This window comes from Centruroides sculpturatus, unplaced genomic scaffold (assembly GCF_000671375.1).
Source record: "Centruroides sculpturatus isolate CEXI.00-Female unplaced genomic scaffold, Cexi_2.0 scaffold1680, whole genome shotgun sequence".
Taxonomy (NCBI): Eukaryota; Metazoa; Arthropoda; class Arachnida; order Scorpiones; family Buthidae; genus Centruroides; species Centruroides sculpturatus.
In genome coordinates, this window is record NW_019385913.1 from 135,002 (window position 1) to 149,489 (window position 14,488).

General features: G+C 31.5%; 1 protein-coding gene across 1 annotated transcript in view; it reads right to left on the reverse strand.

The window, feature by feature from the left end:
• Window positions 1-13,167, reverse strand: part of LOC111612543 (multiple epidermal growth factor-like domains protein 8) — a 136,763-nt gene extending 123,596 nt beyond the window's left edge. The window contains exon 1 of the mRNA XM_023353773.1: window positions 12,811-13,167. Coding sequence (XP_023209541.1) covers window positions 12,811-13,021 — 211 coding nt within the window. The 5' untranslated portion in view covers window positions 13,022-13,167. The remainder of the gene's footprint in view (window positions 1-12,810) is intronic.
• Window positions 13,168-14,488: the final 1,321 nt, after the last annotated feature.

Below are 14,488 nucleotides of genomic sequence, written 5' to 3' on the forward strand. Positions count from 1 at the left end.
TGGCGCTGGACAGCGGAAAGTATATATATAATTATAATAAAGTTACACTAAATTAAGTTAATCTATAATTATATATACAGTACCTAATTTATATATAATACTGTACAGACGATAGTAAAATCAATTTACCCGCCTAAACTCTCCGTAGCGTGGCGCTGGATGGCGGAAAGTAGTTCGGCTGCCCGATAACATTTTACCGAATTATAGGAGTTTTTTACCATGTTTATACAGATACTGTTGCAATTTTTTCGCCGTCATATAGGAATCCAAACTATAGGAACCCGTGTTACAGGGGGTCGACTGTATTAAAAAAATTTTACTAATTAAATTATTCCTTTTATCGATACATATTATAAGTATAATATAACGTAAAATATAAAGTTTAAACTTTACATAAGAAAAGTATTGAATAGCTTAAGAAGAAAAACTAAATTTTTATTTGTTTTAACTGTAAAACCCTTAAATTGTAATGCAAAAACACGAGCATTTCATCATTTTCAGGGCATAACCTATTTTTTGCCGGCTCATAAATGTTACCTCCAGTGCTGAAATTTTTTTCACTTTCAATGGAAGATGCTGAGGCACTTAAATATTTCATAGCTATTTTGTTCAAATTAGGAAAAAGTTGTTTTGAACTTTTCCACCACAAAAATATGTCACTATGTCTTTGTTTAAGGGATAAATGTCAATATGTTTGTAATTGTTGATCGAAACGTTCGTTCGTTTCGTTTTTTCTTTCTTTTTAAAAACATGCTATTCTTCATTCTTTTGTTTACCAGAAGCTAATTCATCAAATGAATCATAAAAACTTAGAAATTCACCTCCAGAAGTAGAAGCTTCAGAATTTAAATCTTATTGAGATTTCCTCTACCATACTTTCTTTTTGAATTTTCATTTTGAATTTAATAAAAATGACAATCATAAAGACTTGTATTCTATATATGCTGAAAATCTTTTTTTTATTGGATTTTCTAGTTTTTCTATTGTGGTATTAATGCCATTAAAGGAACTACTGATCTTTGCTTTTGATAAGAATAATTTCAGTGTCTCTATTGTGGGAATTATTGAAGATGAAGTGGCTTCCCGTTTGCTGGCTTTCCACAATAATTTCTTTGAATGGTTTTACAAGTAGAATAATTTTTTCAACGAGAGACCACTGATATGGGCTCAATGTAGGAATTTTATTATCTATAGCATATGTGACAAGTACCTTTTGCTGTTCCAACATGTAGTATGTAGAATTCCAGCAAGAAAAAACATCTTGAATTAATTTGTGTTTCTGCAAACCTAACTTTTCTTGCAAACCTTCCAATTTGATTACAGCTACAGCAGAATGATTAAAATGTGTGACAATATTTCTATTAACTGTGATTATAGTTTTCACATCCTGTTTAGAAAATATGCATTCGTTTAGTGTCAGCTGCAGCGTATGTATAAAACATGATAATGCTTCTAAATTGCAATTCCTAATTCCAGCTACCAGATTTGCTGCAGAATCTCTTAGTACTAAGAATATCTTATCACTTGTCAACTTATACTATTCATGAACAATTTTTAACTGTTCACTGATTCGTGTAGCTGTGTGGGAACCTTCAAAGGAAACAATTTGCAAAACAGCTCTTTCCTGCTGAAAATCATCCTTCAACCAGTGGGCTGTTACACTTAAAAAAGGAGAATTGTTTGTAGTTGCTGCCCAAATATCAGCGGTTAAAGAAATATATTTTGTTTCTGTTAAACACAGAAACACTTCAGCTTTTTAAACAATGTCGAAGTTTCCATGCGTCAACAATTAAGTGTTGAGATTTATTTTAGAAACAAAGGAAGAGATTGTTGATTTTGAGAGGATATTCGATCATCTCTTCTTTACCTGACCCGAGAAAAATGGAAAATACCAGGTAGAGAAAAATAGGTTTTTTCCACATTATAATTAACTGTATAATTAACTCCAGGATCTCACACTGTTAATGCAATAAATTATTAACACTAATCGGTCGATTAATCGGTATTGGCCGATAATGCATGGCCGATTAATCGGTAATCGGTCATTTTGCTTATCGGTGCATCCTTAATCGAGATGACATTGCAAAAAATAAACCTACAAATGAGCTTGGAGAGAGAGTACTATAACATGGCTATGTGCCACCTTGGGCCCAAGCTAGGTTACTAAGGCAGTGCTATGACAAAAGATCTTTGTTTATGTGAAAAAATCTTTATATCTCATCTTTATCATCATGTAATTCCACTACCATTGATATTCCACAATTGTGAATAGCACTAAATCTTGGGCCTCTGTGTCCTTATCATATAGTTTAGTATTTAAGATGTCTACTCGGACTTATATTATTAATAGGACTTATTATACCGATGACTTGGTTCAGCAAATTTAAGAAAACTTATCAGAAAAAAGGTCCTTATTTTTCACCTGGTGAAAAATAAGAACTGTTTTTAAAAATAAGGAAAAAATAAGGAAAAACAAGTCATTGGTATAATAAGTCCTATTACAGTAGAGCATTGATTATCCAAATCAATTGGGGACTGGGGTTTGGAAAATCGATTTTTGAGATAACCGATTATGTATGAAAAAATACATTATTAATATAGTATATTAGTATATCCCAATAATAGTATATAGTGGGTGATTGGTTAACAAACAGATCAGATAAAGAACACTTTCACAAAAGATTTTTATGCTCGGACAATGAACATATGATTGGATAACAAACACTCCACAGAACAAACACAAAAAGAAGTGACGTAAAATAATGAATACGATTGGTCTTCCCTTGTCTTCAGGCAACAATTCGAAACTTTTCGGAATGTGGGAGATGTCGACATCGACGCTCAAACCGGTATATACCGATTGGATAGTATTCCTCGAAACGTTGAAACTCTCCCTTGTAATTCCAGCCTTTTATTTTTCTGACAAAACAATTCTTTTATGTATTTGCAAGACTGTCGGGTAGGCACTCGTTAAGTTTTGTGGTTTCTTTTTGAAAGGTGAGAGTATAATAGCAAAGGTAGAGAGTGGGCAGAAGATGCCTAATGTTGCTAAGCAGTATGGCATGAACAGGTCTACAGTAGGTCACAGTTCAATCTTATTTAAGAAAAATACTGTATAATCAAGAAGACTCAAGCAGCTAAAGGAATAACAAAAATCACATTTGAGAAATAAAGAACATCGAAGAGTTCATAATGGAACCTGAAACAGATTTGACAACAGAACACCACCAAGAACTCTTGAATGAACACCACCAAAAAACTCGGCAAGATACGTTTTCTTCTGAAAAAGAGGATTAATGTTGATATCTGTTATTAAAGATCCTTTGAAGAAGTGAGAGGATGTCAGAACAACGGTCTTAGAATGGCATCCAAACTAGGTTAAGGCTTAGAGATTTCTACAATTGCAATGCTATTAATTACTTACAAAAAATCCTGAAGAAGAGAGAAAAGCAATCTTTAACCCTTTCAAACAAAAAAAACACGACTAATAAAAACGCAACATTGTGTATGTATGTATTTTTACTATTACATTTAAATAAATTTATATTAAATACAAAAAAATATTTTTTATTTTTCGGGGTCTCCAGAACGAATTAATTAAATTCCCATTAAAACCTATGGTAAATCGATAATCGGTTAACGAACAATTCGGATAGTGAACAAAGTCTTGGAACGGATTATGTTCATTAACCAATCACCCACTGTATTAATATATCCCATGTTTAAATTTTTCTCTGTTGCATGTCACTTTGCATTGAATTTTCTTCAATGTTAAGCCTAATGAAAATTTTTATAATAATAGTCGTGGTTATTGTATCGTTAAAAATTATTTCTTTATTTTTCACAAAAAAATAAATATATTGAAAAATATAAAAACAAAAAATAATTATACTTTAGAAGTTAATCTAGTATCAAAAACGTTCGATTCAGCACGACATAGTCCAACTGGAATGCTTTCAGTTAACCGATGTTTCGGTTGATCGGCATTCAGATAATTGATGCTCTGCTGTAATAATATAAGTCCAAGTAGACATCTTAAATGTGAATAGTGCTATTTAAACAATTTGGCCTTGTAGATGTTCGCATAAAATTTTACATTTGGGGATTTCCTGCTTTGTCAATTAAACCTTATTTTTGCTTTATTTTACTGTTTTTGGCTTTTTGAATATTTGGCAAATCAGTCATATGGTTCTGTATTTTTTTTAAAAAGCCCGTTATATGTTTTGTTCTATTCTTAAGTTTAAAAATTATATTTGATTTCATTGCCTGATGACAATGATTGTAAGCCATTGAAAGTACTTGCAATTTTTATTAAAGTGTTTTTAATGCCTTTTTAATGTGGTTTCTTTATTGGAACACATTTATTTGAATATAAACATTTGCACTGGCCACATTTTTAATTACAGTAACTAAAACATTACAGCAAGCTCTATTTTTCAATAAACAAAACTATGGCTTTTCAAAGTAAAATTCATTTGGATATAGCGCATTAATGATTGTTTAGTTGTGGAGTCATTGCTGAGTCAGCAACTAAACAATCACTCGAATGGCAATTTTCATATTTAAAGTCAAAATTTTAAAATAATAAAAATGTTAGAAAGTTTGCAATCCCCAATGCTAGAAGTGTAAATGAAGATTTATAACTGATGTTATGAATTTCTTAACATATCAATGAATTTTAATGTAATTATTAATTATACAGGGAAACCTGAGTAAACTGGACAGAACAATTTAGCAAGTTTCTGTTTTGAACAGGTTTTTAGTAATTTTTCTTTTTTGTTTGTTAATTTCTTTTTAAATCTTTGAACTATACCAGATAAATGTCAACCAGTTATGTTCATTTTTTATAGTAAAATCACTTTTAAATACATAAAAAAATTATATAATAGGTTTAATCCAAATTAATCCAAGGTGATTGCAACTAATAATGTCAGTATTTGAATACAAAAAATATTGGAGGGTAAAAGTTCTCGAGAACAGTGCTAGATATTCAAAAATTTTTCAAATGCAACCCTTATGAACTCACACAACATGAACAAACCAATTTCAATATTAAACACTAGTTTCTAGTTCTGCTGTTGGAAATACTAATTGCTTTACAATAAAAGTAATAGAGAGAGACAAAGTATTTCTTCTTAAGGAATTTCAATACTCTAATTAATCATTTACTCCAATCTCTGTAATTATCACTATATTAATCAACTTGCTTTTGACTACATAGTACTAATTTGTTACTAACTACTCCACACAAGGCAAATTGGCAACACTGTGTTATCTCTCATTCTCCTTGTTTTCACAACAAGCAACAAATTACATTTGTTGCTTGTTCTCAAGAACTCAATTCTCAGAAACTCATTCAATTCTGCCACTGACTAATACCAATAAAAAGTAATATTAACAAAGACATTGGGCCTGGATACATGAACATCTTGCAAGATATGACATAGTATCTCTCCAATATTGTAAAGTTACCCAGAAACCAACAATAATTTACATTTCATATTCAATAAATAGTTCTTACATAAGTACTGGAATGCAAACAATTAACTCTCATAAACCTTAAAAGTCCAGTATTGACACCTTTAACAGAAAAACAAACATTTTTGACCATACTCCGGTCTTCTTCAGGTTTGTAAAACCAGTGGGAATCAAACTTGTGAATGCGAAGAACAAAATTACAAATTATTTTTTAAAAATATGGAACAGTATGTGTAGAGATTGATTTTCAACATATGGAATACTCCAGGTACGTATAGAAAAACAGATATGTATGTGAGTTACCATGGTGACGGAATGATAGCGTTAACAAAAATATTGATGTAAATAAAAAGGAGGGAGGTGTGCTGTAGTTACTGACTGCTGGTGTGAGTGTTGCACGTTTCATCATAGCAGTACTTCCATGCATGAGACACATTGATGGCATCATTTGAATTAATACAATTGGCAAGTAATCCGGCTTTGTAAATTTCCAAAGCCTCAAGGTTTCAAAGGTGTTCAACCCAGTGAGACAGTCTGATCAGTTTGGTATCCTGGAGATCAGCTTATATGTTGGGGTCCGTGGCATAGGTGGATAGGGCAGTGGTATGCCTATTATTATCGATGTCATATTTGTGTTCTTGTAACCTTTACTAAAAGAACGCTTCGTGGACCCAATGTAAATCAAATCCCTTTGAAACCTGTTGTCCCTGAGAGAAACCATGTACAGTACACACCTGGTGTGCGATTTTTATTGATCTTGTTTTTTCCATTGCATAGTAGCTGTATACGTTGCTTGGCCTCCTTTGAGCAATGTTCGTGTTGGTATGGGTAGCAATCTTCCTGTATATGGAGTTGAGGTGCTGGTTGTACTCCAAACCATGCAGAAATGTGCATTATTCAGGGCGCTACTTGCATGTTAGATGTTTCACGTATGGCTAGTTGTGTGGAGTAAGTGTGGGAAAGGTTGTGTATCAGGTTCCTACTATACCTGTGCTGTACGACTATGTTCTCAATGCGTTTTAACTCCACCATGGTGTCCTCCCATCTGGTGTGGTGTGTGTAGGCCCTTCTCATTAGGGCATGGAAAGCAGAAATCTTATACAAGAAAGGGTCCGTAGAGTCTGCTGGAATAAACAATGGCAGGTAGCAAGTTTTGTAATGGACGATAGTTTCTATCTGGGTGCCATCGAGGCAAATGTTATATCCAGGAAGTGATCGGATGTGTTTCTCTTCTGATCCAGCTTGATGGTGAGGCCATAGGGATTGTTATTCATGGAACACATGAACTGGTTTATATCCAGTTCCATTTTCCATATGATGAAGAGGTCATCAATATACCTTTTGTATGCCAGAATATTTGAAATTAACAGTGGTATGACTTTTTTCTCAAGCTGCCATATCACTAGCTCACATAAATCTGCCTATGGGAAGCCCCCTCTCAGGGGATTTGAATGAAATTTTTATGACATTCTATAAATAGTTTTATTTCCATCATGAAGAAGTCTATCAATTTTTTTGGCATTTGGCAACATCTTAGAAGTTTTGAATCAGAAATATTCAAAAGAGCCAATTGGAAAAAAGCGATTCACTCGATTATTTATCAATAGAGGTAAACACTTGGACAACCTTTCCCAGTACATCAGCTTACAAAAGTTATTAGATATTGTAGTATTTACAAGACTTTTTACAATAATGTAGCTTATGATATGCTTTGTGAATACAAGACTTTTTTTAAATTTGGCAACTTATGATGAATTTCATTATAACTTACAATATGAGGTGCTTGTGTATCTGGACTTTGGTCCATGCATCCCCTTGTCACATAATCTACATTAAACAGCGCAAATTTCCAGTAGATATAAAGATCCAAAACTCCCAAAAGGAGAAGGATGAAAAAAGCAAGCCATCGTAAGGTCATCAAATCCAATTTTTAAAAAATTATTACTTTTTAATTGGTTTGTTTCTATGTTTTAAAAAACTTTTTCCAGGACGGCCACGTAGCCTAAAAAGAAAGGTTGGGTTGTCTGAAGTTTTTACTAAGAAACATTTAAAAGAAATATGATGATCATCCAAGTTTTTGAAAACGACTACGTCTTTTTTATATTTTTAAAGAAAATTTCATCATCCAGTGAAAATCTAAAAATACAGAACTATAATTAGAGTATCATAATGAATCCTGCTGAAAGTTTAATTATAAAAGTAAACAAAACTAAATAAAGAAATAAATAATTTACATAATACTATACATATTTTTGCAATATACAGTAATTCAAACTTTCATATAAATTAACACTAAAAAATATAGTTTTGAAATATAGAGTATATGTATAGTGAATGAAAGATGTTTGCTCAAATATTAAATGGAATTGTTGAATACCCTTAGATGGAATCAATACATCAACAAAATCAACATGTTTATAAAAATGTAATAAAGATTCTATTTACTTATATATTGTATTTTAACAAAAAAATTCAGAAAAAAATTATGAAACTAAAGTCACTAAATATCACTAAAATCACACATCAGAAGTCACTAAATATGCAGAAATGTCCAAGTGGTAGAAAAAAATGTTAATAATTAAACTGGCTTTTGCCTCAGATTTATCAATATTTTTTCAATCAATCCCACAGTCATTTGCAACACTCAATTTGTTGTTGCAAATGACAAATAGTGACATAGACCAATCATCACTGATTTATGTAGTTAAATTTTTACAAAATATAATGAGATTTTGTGTAAAAATTAAAGATGCAATGAATATTTGGTTACTATTCAGTATTCAGCCGAATACCAAATACCTAAAAACAGGAGTAAGAAATAACAAAAACACAGTAAATTAATCATTTTGGTAACTTTCATTAATGCTGAACATACATTTCAAGTTTGAGAAAGTGTAATTTTTTTGCTTATTTATGTAAAAGATCAAAGGAAAAGTAATATAACTAAGTTATTTTTTAAGAGATCAAAAAAAGGTAAAAAATCAAATGAAAACTACCTACTTATGTAGTTTAGTCATGGGCACATTAGATCGAAACTTAGGTCATAAAATGTGAAAAAAATAATAATTAATGATCTGTAATTTTATGAAATCATCCTTTATTATAAACTTGAAAATTAAATTAACTTTTTTGTTTCATTGTACAAAATTATTTATTATAACTGAAGTCAATAAGTGGTAGGTTATGGTGCAGAAAAATCAACTTTTCCATATTTTTGGTAAGAAGTCTCTTCCTCTTTTCTTCATATACGTTTCCTGCTTCACTAAAAAGCCTCTCTGAATATACGCTGCTTGCAGGAGCTGATCAGTACTTAGCAGCAAGTTTGACTAAACATTGGGAAAATTTAGATTTATGTGTAGCCCACCAGGCAAATGGATTGTCGTTTCTTTTTAAAATTTTCATGCTCAAGTACGTATCAAGGTCACCTGCTATGGTGTTCTTTGAAGTCAACTTGTTTGATTTCATAATGCAACAGTGAAAAAATGTTTTTTGAAAATGTAGGCATTCTTTATGTATTTTGACCTCCTGAATTCAAAAATGATACTCAAAACATTGTATCACCCACAGTTTTGGCAGTAATCGTATACTTTGCCAATAATGATATCACATATAATAGTAATACATATATATGGCACACGAATCATGCAGAAGTAGAATACAAGTTTAAAACAACAACATATTGAAATATACGCACAGTGAACAGATGCATACAGAGAATGTGGTACAAAACATGCACTAACATCATTCATTCCGTGCTTTCTTAGTTGTCATGGCATGGCCCCTGCTTTTCCTCTTATGGGAAATTTCCCATAAGAGCTCACAATAAAGCATCCAGCAGTAGTCGCACATCATCCAAACAGCCCATGTGACAACAGTTCCCTGGTATCATCGTTCCATGTCCTTGATATCCTGATAGAATCTTTCACCCTGTTCCTCACTTACAGCACCCAGGTTTGGAGGAAAAAAGTCAAGATGCAAATTTAAAAAATGTAACTTCAAACTCATTGAGTATCCCAGCATTTTGAATTTCGTCAGCATGTTCTCAACTGTGTCGATATACTCTGGGCTACGATTGTTTCCCAGGAAGTTTTGAACCACACACTACCCTGTAAATAATCATAATCGTCACTTCTTTCAGGCTGTCTTTTCTAACTACTGGTGTTACGGTTCTCTCTCTGTTTTACTGTACTCCCTGGTTTATATATTAATTGTGTCTACCCTGTACTTTGTATCCCAATTTATTTTATTTGTTTTGTATATGTATTCTGGTTTATATAAATAAATGTGGGGCTCAACCTCAGGGACTCCCATAATAGCTTCTCTTCCCACTTTCCTATTTTACCAATTTAGTTCTTCACTCTTATGCTCTCACGCTATATACTCTTCTCCGCTTCTGCTCTAATGGCTATACCAATGAGTCCAGCCATCTCTTTCTTAACGCAGTATATTTCTGATAGAAATAATTCTTTTATATTTTCTTCTGAAAAAGCAGATTTATGCTGATATCTGCTATTAAAGATCTTTTGAACAAGTGGGAGGATGTCAGAACAACGGTCTTAAAATGGCATCAAACCAGGTTGAGGTTAATAGGCTTAGGGATCTCTACAATTACAATGCGATTAATTACTTCTGAAAAATCATGAAGAAGACAGAGAAGTAATCGACATTGGACAGATTCTTTAACCCCACAAATGGAAAAAACATCACAAATAAAAATGCAAGACTGTGTTTATATGTATTTTCAAAATTACATATGAATAAACGTAGTAAGAAAGTATATATCTTTTTATTTTTTGGGAGTCTCCAGAACGAATTAATCAAATTCCCATAGAAACCTATGGTAAATCAATAATCGGTTAACAAACAATTCGAATAGCGAACAAAGTCTTGGAACGGATTACGTTTGTTAACCGATCACCCATTGTATTTTCTTTGCTGTTACTCCCTTCTTTTAAGAGTTCAATCAATCAGGCTATTTATTTGTGACTTCAGAAAAACAGTAACCAGCAACATGTCAAAAATATGTTGGAATTTCTCTGAAAAAGAAAATGTGTTATATTACTACTGTTATTAATTAAATGCTAAGTAATTTGGCACTAGAAGCAGATGTTGGATGCTATCTCTTATTAAATTTAATAATTATAATTAAATAAATATTTTAATAATTAATTTAGAAAATACTATGTGGAGAAAAAGTGTTCTTGTGGAAATTATAAAAAAAAATTATTCTGCAGTTGAGGAGAAGGTTCATGATAACTATGAAGAGAAAAATGAAACGTAAGAAGTAATGATTTTGCTGATAAAAATGTGACATTGTTAGTGAAAAAAATAGCATGGGAGAAGATTCAAAATGAATTCTGTTTATCATTTCTTTGTTGATCAGCATGTACCATAGAACAATTGAAAGGCAAGAAAATGTAAAACTGTTCTAGCTTTTCTATTGTTCTATAATCATAAGGCCTTCAACAACTGTCAATGGCAATCCCTTTCCATTTAAATATTTAATTTTGTCACCAATATGATTTAAAATATGAACAAATCCAGATTTAGAAAATCTATACTGAATTTGAATTAGATTTGTAACAGATTACTCTCTCCCTTTGTTTTTGTTGAGATTAATAATGATTCTGTTGATTCATCCCATTTACAACATTTATCAAATTAACAATATCCATTTTTATCTAAACTTTGCAATGAAAAAATAAATACTCTCCAATGTTTATACTATATTCTCTCCTAGACATTGTGTCATTTTACTGCAGGCTGGATGTGTCTGTTAATGTTCAAGGTTGCCCAGATAGCATACCACAACATGGCAACTGAGAGTCATGCTGTTCACAATGTCACATTTTTGTCAGCAAAATCATTACTTCTTATTTTTATTTTTCTCAAATATTGTTATATTAATCCAAATTTTTCTTTTTTCATCTGATAGTACTGTATCTTGGGATGCCAAAACTATATAGTTTTTTTATTTTGAATTAATGCATTTTTAGATTTTTATTTGATTTTGTTCACATACTTGATAAATTCAATATACAGTATAAATAAAAATGATTTTAAATGTTTAAATCTAAAGTTGCCTATACTTCTTAAACATACTATAATAAGTAATAAGAACTTACAAGTTAGATCCTAAGTATCTAAATTTTCAGTTTTTATTGAAATCTTTACTATGAGTAAAAAAATAGAAAAAAAAGCAACTCACTGCTCAATGACAATTTTCCTGAAGAGAATATGGATTATAATCTCACTAAGTTGTTTGATTCCTTTTGTAATTATGTAAGTGATACCTATAAATGTATGAAGAAACAGACTACCATTGATAATTTCTTTATAAAATTATATGCCTAACTAATAGAATCAGAATATTGTAATGCAGCTTTGATTGTTTACTTGAAATACAATCAGATTGTGGAGCCAAGATGCTTATAACATTGTATATGTTGATGTGAAATGACACACACAATGTTCATTTCACAGAACATTGTATCTGTGACAATGTTCTATGACATTGTATCTGTGACAATGTTATAGTCTGTGACATTTTTGAAATTTAACGACCTGACACAATGTCCCTTTTCGTCATTAACCTTTCCTCTTTTCAAAATTTCTGTGTTCTAATTATTTGCATATGAGCGACTTGTCAAAGGTCCATCTCTACTGGAGGTCATTCGTTTGCAAATATAAACTCCTCCTATCTTGTTAAGCTACTTGGCATCAACCCTGATCACGTGTCTATTCTGTTTTGTCCCAACAGGAAGGTTGGAGTAAGACATCAGTCTAGACAATAATTTAACTTTTATTTTTAAATGACCATGTGTTATCTAAGAGGAAGTGGTGAGATGCTTGTCAGAGATGATGTTGCTATAGACAATCATCTCACAAAAGTGGCTCTCCTCATCTCTGTCCAAAAATATATAGGTCAGAAATCACACTGTGGCAACCTCTGCACTACAAGATTAATTTATTTTCAGATGTTAAACAAAAAAAACCAATCAACAAAAATGCTTTTAATTTTTATTAATTTGAATACGTTAATATGAGTTTATTTCAATTTCATATTTCAGATGTACAACAAAATTGGAAGGAACTTTTAAAGTGTAATATCCCTTTAATGAGAATCCTGTTCCTCTTTTCTTGTCTCCCTTCCAATTCACATTAACAGGGAATTCCTGTATTATTTTATATAGTTTCCAAAATTTCATTTAAATCCTAAATAGTATATATTAAATAAAATACTTGAAATATTTTAAAGTACACATCAATACAAATTAAATATCTATATTCAAATTCTTAAGTTAATGAAAAATATCTACAAATATTAAATACCTTTGATCAGCCATTCACAATGTGAATCTTCAGGGTAATTTCCACTCCCATCAGAAAATACACCAGAAGCGCCAGATAGAATCTTTCTCTGTTTATCACATGTATCTTTAGACAAAGACTTAGCTATTTTAGCCTGGCCACATATTGTTGTATGCAATAAAAATACTACAACCAGAGTAAGATTCCATATTAATCTTAAATGAGTCATCATGATTTTGCCAAAAAAGTTGTATACAATTTCTCATTATCAGGTACAATAAAATCATGATTTACTAGTAAGAAATTTCTCTGATGAATAATGTTAACTGAAGATTTTTTCTGTTTGGCCATATTTTAAATAAATATAATCAACCTGAAATGATAAAAGTTTAAATATTGATTAATTTCATTTTTTTACTGAAATATTTTATGATTAATGTCAAATATATTAATTAACCTGTAACATTTTATGTAACAAATTAACATAGGTTCAAAAACTTCAAAATCAAAAACTTAAGACTATAATATTAAACTGATTTTAATATTGCTAAGAGACGAAAATACATAACAATTATTCTTGTTTTATTCATTAGAAAAATAATTAAATATTCATTATTTTACCAAAACTAAATTACTATTTGAAAAATGATATTTCCATTCCTCACTCTATCTGTCAACATTAATTGATTTATTATAGAAATAAATATCAATCTCAAATTAACTGCTGAATTATCAGGCTATAATAAGGCTTTGTGATTAATTATAGGGTCATATTAGTATTTAATTAATTACATAGTACAGTGGTTCCCAAACATTTTTGATTCTCAGCACCCTTACTAAAACCAGATTTCCTCAAGGCACCCAAATGTCAAATTTGTAAGTTCGCCGACTTCCAGGGGGAATTGTTAATCCCACGTCAGGATGATCTAGGGTCGTTTGCATGTGGGTGTGGCGAAGGAGACACAGATGACAAGAATCTCACAAAACCCGTTTATTTTAAACATAAAAGTAAACTTACACTAAGGAACAAAAATGTTCTTTATACAATTGGTGGTTGAATTGTCGATGATGTCGATGATTGTTATAATGTTGCTCGAAGGAAGGCCCGGGGCAACGGCAGATGTGGAGATTCTTCAGTCGATGTCAGCGGTCTGAGTCCATAGTCACAGGTTACAAGTTGGGCACAACTGACGAAAAACTGCTTTTTTGTGTTGACAAACCGTGTGCAGGTGCACAAGTTTCGGAAAGTGAAAGTCCTTGAAGATCGGGGAATATATCAACCTCCGTTCTTTGTTTTGTTTTCTTCTGATTGGCTCCACGTTCCTTTTTTCTCGCTCCCAATTGGTCTCTCGTCTGTCTCTAAGTGAAAGACGATTCCTGTTCGAGTCACCAGAAAGATCTGCTTCAAAGAATCTACTTGACACCATCCGTTACTCTGGATGCAAAATGTTGATGGAACTTTGAAACTTGGGCTCATATTTTATACCACTGTTGTCTAGTCTGTGACATTTTTGAAATTTAACAACCTGACACGATGTCCCTTTTCATCATTAACCTTTCCTGTTTTCAAAATTTCTATGTTCTAATTATTTGCATATGAGCGACTTGTCAAAGGTCCATCTCTACTGGAGGTCATTCGTTTGCAATTATTAATCATTTATAATTATTGTGTTCTGTGTACATCAATAGCGTTTTTTTT